This window comes from Octopus sinensis, linkage group LG9 (assembly GCF_006345805.1).
Source record: "Octopus sinensis linkage group LG9, ASM634580v1, whole genome shotgun sequence".
Classification (NCBI taxonomy): Eukaryota; Metazoa; Mollusca; class Cephalopoda; order Octopoda; family Octopodidae; genus Octopus; species Octopus sinensis.
In genome coordinates this window covers 40,080,809-40,088,048 of record NC_043005.1, presented here as the reverse complement: position 1 = coordinate 40,088,048, position 7,240 = coordinate 40,080,809, and the positions used below count along the sequence as shown (strand labels likewise).

The 7,240-nt window shown below is 35.0% G+C and overlaps 1 protein-coding gene across 1 annotated transcript; it reads right to left on the bottom strand.

Annotated features, from left to right (window-relative positions):
- Positions 1-4,758: 4,758 nt before the first annotated feature.
- On the bottom strand, positions 4,759-6,950 carry LOC115215407 (zinc finger protein 479-like). The gene is made up of 3 exons (XM_029784565.1): positions 6,809-6,950; positions 6,272-6,391; positions 4,759-4,910 (listed from the first exon to the last, which is right to left on the bottom strand). Exons 1-3 carry the CDS (start codon positions 6,948-6,950, stop codon positions 4,759-4,761), a joined length of 414 nt encoding a protein of 137 aa, XP_029640425.1.
- Between the last annotated feature and the right edge of the window lie 290 nt (positions 6,951-7,240).

The following is a 7,240-nucleotide window of genomic DNA, read 5'->3' as shown; positions in this document are numbered from 1 at the left end:
CTGATGGTTACAATTTTTGACATAGAATAGTGAACCAGTGTTGAATTTATTAACTCGAAAGATGGCATCCATAAGCAACTAGTGGAAAGCAAAGTAATAAATGGTACTGTGATACTGTTCTATGGCTGACTTGTATCTCTGCAAGTTTATGTGGCACAGGAGGCACAAAAATTGTAATTTATTTGACAAACTCCTAAAATCCATCACAAAATTTCGTTTTTGAATTTTCACTACAAAATTTGTATTATTTGCATGAACTGAACTACAGTTTTTTCAAAGTAACATTCAGCTTTTCTTTTTTTAGTAATTTTTCACAAAAAAGAAAAATTGACACCTGTTCCAGCAATTCACATAACTTTATTCATCAAATCTTATTAAAACTTCTGTCATTGAATGTTTTGTTGTAATGTTATCATGCACAAAATGCCAGCTTCCAAATCCCATTTTCTGATTGGATAAAAATGATCAAACTTTAAAGCTCTGTAATACAAGTGAATGACAACATCAAATTCAGCATGAAAAATTACATCAATATACCAAATTTTAAAATTTTCAGTGAATTTTAAAATTTCAAAAAGTGGAGGTCAAACAGAAAACATCCAAAATCTTTCTTCTACACTATCTTCATTGTTTTGTTTCTTCCTACTTTGTTTTACAATCTCTACTGATTTTGGTCAGTTGGTTAATAAAAAAACAGGCTCATCATTATTAATGTCCTTCTATTTCAAGTTTTATTTTAGGGTGTGCTTATCAAAATTATTTTACCTTTTTATCAAGGCCAACATAGTTACAGTGTTCCCTAACCTCATAAACGAAGAAACTTTCCAACCATCCAAACAATAATTTAGTTATCTTCCATTTTATATTACAATGATGATTAAGTTGAAGAATTCTTACCAGTTTAAAGATGCTTAGGTTAACATTATTATCAGTTACCATCAGCTTGGTTTTTATTGTTCCTACAGCATTGCAACAGCCAGATGGAGTCTCCTTAATTTCTTGGGAAACTGCTTTTTGTTGTAAACATCAAAAAGGGCAAATTCTTGAGCATTATACATTTATTTGTTCTAGGGTTAAGTTTTATAATGTCATGAAGAGTGGAAGTTAATTCACCAACTTTATTGCAGCTTTTGTATCAAAACTGAGTTTTAACAATATTATATGGTTAAAAAGTGAAATTTCATGTCTTCAATTGTGTAACAACCATCATTGAGAATTTTCAGTCCAATTCAGATGTTACGATTGCCTGCATTGGACCCATACGACAGACCAACATCAGCAATATCATTGATTGTTCTGTGATGATCCTCATGCACAAGCTGATGAATTTTCTTCACATTTCTGGGGGTGAAGCTCGTGGCAGGACTTCTAGATCACTTCATCATCTTCCAGTGACGTTGTTCTGCTTTAGAAGTGCCACTTGAAACATTGTGTATGAACCATTACTTTGTCACTGTAAGCTTGCCAAAGCATGCTCAGTGTCTCTGTAGCAAACTTCCCAGATTTAATATAAAATTTCACTTTGGCTCTTTGTTCCAACTTCCTGTCCATAGTAAAAACACAGACTATAGCAGAAACACAACTTGAAAAGTAAACACATTGATGTCATTCGGCACACTGCCTCATGAAGGTCACTGCTAGCTTTCACTGTGCACGCAACTCTGTGCTGGCATCTGTTGGTGCACTACAGAACTAGTGCAGAAACCGTTTGACACCACCTCATACATTTGTAAGCTATGAGAAATATTACAATAAAGTATATTGTCAATATAGCAGGTGTGATATTATTTGCTTGTCTGACTCCATTTTGCATTGGAGATGGTTGAGAGACATAGAGAGGGAATCCTTAAAATTGCCTTCAAGCACAAATCCAGAAGAGCAATAACTTTCTCAGGCCAACCCATTGTTATAAATCTTTCAGAATATATATATATCTCTGTTAACAATGTCAGATACTTTAGAGAGGTCAATGAAGCAGTGATGAAGTTGCATGTTCTACTCTTTACAGTTCTCTTGAAGATGACACACTCTGATGATGATATTTATAGTTCCTTTTGTACAAAATCACTGAATATAATGAAAAGGACACACTTTTCTCGAATTTATCACAAGGTGAAGATCATATATAAAATCTACATCGGCATTTAGGAAGGATTTGTTCAAATATTTTTTGAAATCTTTTGAGCAATATTTTTGCTAGATACGAGGGACGTTAAATAAGTAATGCCTCTGACCCACTTGCAGTTTCTGATTTACAGGTGTTTGAACTGAGTCAAGTGTGAAATGGAGCCTGTTGAGTGTCGAGCAGTGATCCAGTTTTTGTATTTGAAAGGACGCACACCACGGGAGACTTTTGATGAAATGAAAGTAACTTATGGTGATGATGCCCCATCATATGACCTTGTAAAACGCTGGCATCGTGAATTCAAACATGGTCGGAACTCTGTGGAAACAGCTCCCAGATCTGGTCGCCCCCTTCTGCTATTGATGAGGCATCTGTCCGTCAAGTTATGAACCCCTCCCCTACTCTCCTGACCTTGCACCCTCTGATTTTCTCCTCTTTCCAGCCATGAAGTTGTTTTTGAAAGGAAAGCATTTCCCAGATGATGCAGCCTTGATTTCTGAAGTCACATCGTGGTTGGAGGACCAAGCTGGGGTCTTCTACAAAAACGGTCTCCAGAGCAGCATCAAATGATGGGAGAAATGCGTACCTCTTGGTGGTTCCTATGTAGAAAAAGACTAATAACTGTGCCAAGTTTCGTTGCTCTACTGCTATGGGAAGTGGGTCAGGGGCATTACTTATTGAACGCCCCTCGTATTTGCCTATATTTGACAAAAGTGAAATTTGGCTGGTAGCTTCCATTATGATGATTTGCCTATGAAATAATCATACCATGAATGAAAATAAAAATTATTAAATATAGACCTTAATAAAATCATTCCCTTCATAGGATAAACATATACAAAATGCATAAAAACAAATTGTATGTAAGATGTATAAAATATATTATTGAGAATAATACAGGTCATATATTTTATTATAGACTAAAATGTAATGAAGCAAGCATTCTCTGCTGGATGTTCAATGCCAGTCTGCACATGACAAAGTGCAAATGTGTTGAGAGAAGAACTGAGCATAAGAGGCATCAGATGTGGCATGCAAGAGAGAAGCCCATGCATGTATGATGATGTGATGCATATGGCTAGCTGCCTAAAGAAATACTCATCATTGAATGGAACCTGAGGGAGACCCAGGAAGACATGGGACAGAGTAGTAAAAACTGATCTCAAGTTGTTGAACCCTACAGATGACGAAAGGCAGAGAGGATTGCTGACTTGCAATACCCAAGAAGACCTCTCCATCTCAACAAAGGTCCTAAAAACATATTGTTTGTGACTATGGCCCTGCACCCAGTCTACCCATTAAGCCACTCCACTCATCTCATCTTTGTAACATCCATCACTCCTCTCCCTTCAAATGACAGTACTATTTCTATTTCTTCAGCTATTGTTATATTAGTAAAACTCACATTTCATCCCCATTTTTATGTTATCAATTACTCTCACCACCTTGGAACTCTTTCACTTGTCTCCCACCTGTTACCACTTTATTTTCCACTGAATGCTACTTTACTCTGAATATCTTCTCGTGCCTATTGGCCCCAACCCACCTATTTGTCAATCACTATATCCTCCCCTATGTACCTCTAACCACCATTTCTGTCACTGTGCATCTCTTTTTCTTCCCACTAGACTTCACATCATCTCCATATTTCTCATCAACCTATAATTTTATTATAGTTGCTCTCTATTTCCCCAACCCTTTATATACTGTCACTTAACTCTTCTTCCCTAACTCACCCATATTTTCCTTCACCTTCTCGCCAGTGACCACATTTCCACTTTTGTTCACCATTCACCTCTATCTCCATCTCTGTCATTCTCCTTTCACACTTTCATGAACTTACACATCCATCCTCAATTCCATCTCTGTTCTCCTTGTATCCACCTTCTTGTATCTTGAGAGCACATGCTGACACCTCATCTCCACCATCTTTTATCCCTTTTCAACCGAGGTTGTGATGAATCTTCATTATAGCAGGATATTGGTCCTGTCTCTGTTTCATACTTCAGCCTCTAAATATCTGGCACAAAACCATGTCACTACTGCACCCAAACTCAGTTTTCTTGGGAGTTACTTAATGACCTCACTAATGATGCTGCCATGTAAAAAGCACTCAGTACACTCTGGAAAGTGGCTGGTATCAGGAGGGTTAGCCAGCCGTAGAATCTGTACCAAAGAAAACACTGGAGCTCAATACAGTTCTCTGTTGGATTGTTGAACCAGCATGGAATGCAAATATCAAATAATGATGATGGTCTGATGAAATATATTTTATGTTTTTTCTGTTTGTAGCATAATAGCAGTACAATGGTGTTATCCCTCTTATATGCGAATATATTTCTCAGTCATTTACAATGTTGAATAAGAGCATCTGTTCTCCTTGAAGAAAATACCATACTTATTTGTGATGTTTAATATTCACTTGTGAATAATGTGGACCTATAAGTATGGGTAAGAAAATTCAGGAAAAAAATACATCTCATAACAAACACTGACATTATTTTAGTATAATTTTATATGCAAAAAGGAGTGTTTAGCAACTTTATTATTATCATTACTGTCTAAAATTCATTGAAGAAGTTCACACATCCTAAATGAAACAAGTTAGAAAGTGATCTTTCAACTTTACTAGCTTAAGGCTCTTGCTGTAAAGTCAATGTGGAAATTACAAGATCATTTTGAAAATCCTGAATGATTTTATTAAAATTATCACCAATGTAGATATAACTGTAGTTATATAAACTACACTGTTCGGAAGTTATCACACTGTTGTGTTTTCTTTTCTCTGTGAATATATTTATGGTTATATAAAATACATTTTTTTCATAAACTATGTTACTTGATTGAGAAAAATAATTATCACAGATATTACTGAATTACGTTTTGTCTCTTGTGTGAAAGCACTTGTGTAGTTAAATGATTTGTTGCAAAGAATGATATATATACAAGATATTACAGTAACATGGTTTCTTATCTGTATAAGTATGTTAGCAGTCAAATAACTATTGAGTGAATGGAATGTTTGTGAGTAGTTAACCCTCTTTCAGAGAATGATTGTCACCATCATAACAATATGGTTTCTCTCCACTTTGAATAAATTTGTGCTTAGTTACATTACAAATTTGATTAAATGATTTACTACAGATACTGTCTCTCTCCTGTATGAATACATTTGCAAATGATTAAATGGCTTGAGAGAACAATATACCATAGGATATGGCTTTTCACTTATAATTTTGTGTATGAATATGTCTGTTATGTATAGTCATGTAACTTGATTGAGAGAATTATTAATGAAAGATATCACAATGATATGAGGTTTTTTTCCTCTTTTATGAGTGCATATGTGAAGAGTTATGCAACTTTTTCAGCGAATGATTTGTCAGAGCTACTAGTGATGTGATTTCTACTGAATAATTGAATAAATATTGTTTTGTTTGGGTTTTTCTCCTCTATGAATATGTTTGTGTTTAGATAAGAACCTTCCTTCAGAGAATGATTTACCACAACTGTCACAATGATATGGCTTCTCTCCTGTGTGTATACGTTTGTGTTTAGTTACATCACTATTTTGGTAGAATGATTTACCACAAATATCACAGTGGTATGGTTTTTCACCAGTGTGAATACGTTTGTGAATAGTTAAGTGACTGGTCTGGGAGAACGATTTACCACACACATCACAGTGATAGGGCTTTTCTCCTGTGTGAATGTGCTTGTGAGTTGTTAAGTGCCCTGCTTGAGAGAACGATATACCACAGATATCACAGTGATATGGCTTTTCTCCTGTATGTATATGTCTGTGTTTAGATAAATTACTTCTTCCAGAGAATGATTTACCACAGATATCACAGTGATAGGGTTTCTCACCAGTATGAATGCGTTTGTGAGAGGTTAAGTAGCTTGCTTCAGCAAATGATTTACCACAGATATCACAATGGTATGGTTTTTCACTTGTATTTTTGTGTTTTGCTTCTGTATGAATACGTCTGTTGTGTATAGTTATGTAACTTGATTGAGAGAATGATTTACCACAGATATCACAGTGATATGGTTTTTCCCCTGTATGAATATGTTTGTGAGTAGTTAAATGACATTTTTCAGGGAATGATTTACCACAGATATCACAGTGATGTGGTTTCTCACCTGTATGAGTACGTTTGTGAGAAGTAACATGAACTCTTTGAAAGAAGGACTTACCACAGATATCACAGTGATATGGCTTCTCTCCTATATGAATGTACTTGTGTTTAGTTAAATTGCCTCCTACGGAGAAAGATTTACCACAAATGTCACAGTGATATGGAGTTTCTCCTGTATGAATGCGTTTATGAGTGATTAAATGACTTCTTGTAGAGAATGATTTACCACATGTATCACAGTGATAGGGTTTCTCTCCAGTATGAATGAATTTATGTTTATTTAATTTACCTCCTTCAGAGAATGATTTATCACAGATATCACAATGATATGGAGTTTCTCCTGTATGAATACGTTTGTGAGTATTTAAGTGACTTTTTGTGGAGAATGAGTAACCACAGATATCACAGTGATATGGCTTCTCCCCTGTATGAATGCGTTTGTGAGTTGTTAAAGGACTTCTTTGAGAAAATGATTTACCACAGATATCACAATGATATGGTTTCTCTCCTGTGTGAATACGTTTGTGAGTGGTGAGGTGACCTTTTTGAGAGAATGGTTTATTACAGATATCACAGAGGTATAAAGATTTTCTTATCTCTTGTAGCATCATATTATCAGGAAAATCGATTTGTTTAGTTTGCGTTATACATTTAACTTGATTCTCACATAATTCATTTTCCATAATTTTTCTTCTTTCACGACAGCATATTTTCCTCTTTTCTTTTATCTTGTATTCCTAACAAATATGTTTACTGCTATCAGTTGTGATCTTTGTCAACATCTGAAGCTGCTGTGAACTCCTTAGTAAATAAGTCCAAATTTAATTAAAATGCAATATTTTCTTGTACATCTTCTAAACAGTAACTCAGTCAGAGATTTATATAAACAGGGTTATATCTATTCTGTATGACATCATCCTTCAGTCTTTAAAAGATGTTAATATTCTTGAAGCATCTGATGGAAAAATTCTTC

Coding starts and splice junctions, on each gene's coding strand:
- LOC115215407 (XM_029784565.1), bottom strand. CDS start 6,950: ATGGAAAATGAATTATGTGAGAATCAAGTTAAATGTATAACGCAAACT. Junction 6,392..6,808: donor TAAACCATTCTCTCAAAAAG/GTCACCTCACCA, acceptor CTTTCTCCGTAG/GAGGCAATTTAACTAAACAC. Junction 4,911..6,271: donor TCACAAACGTACTCATACAG/GTGAGAAACCAC, acceptor ATATATTCACAG/AGAAAAGAAAACACAACAGT.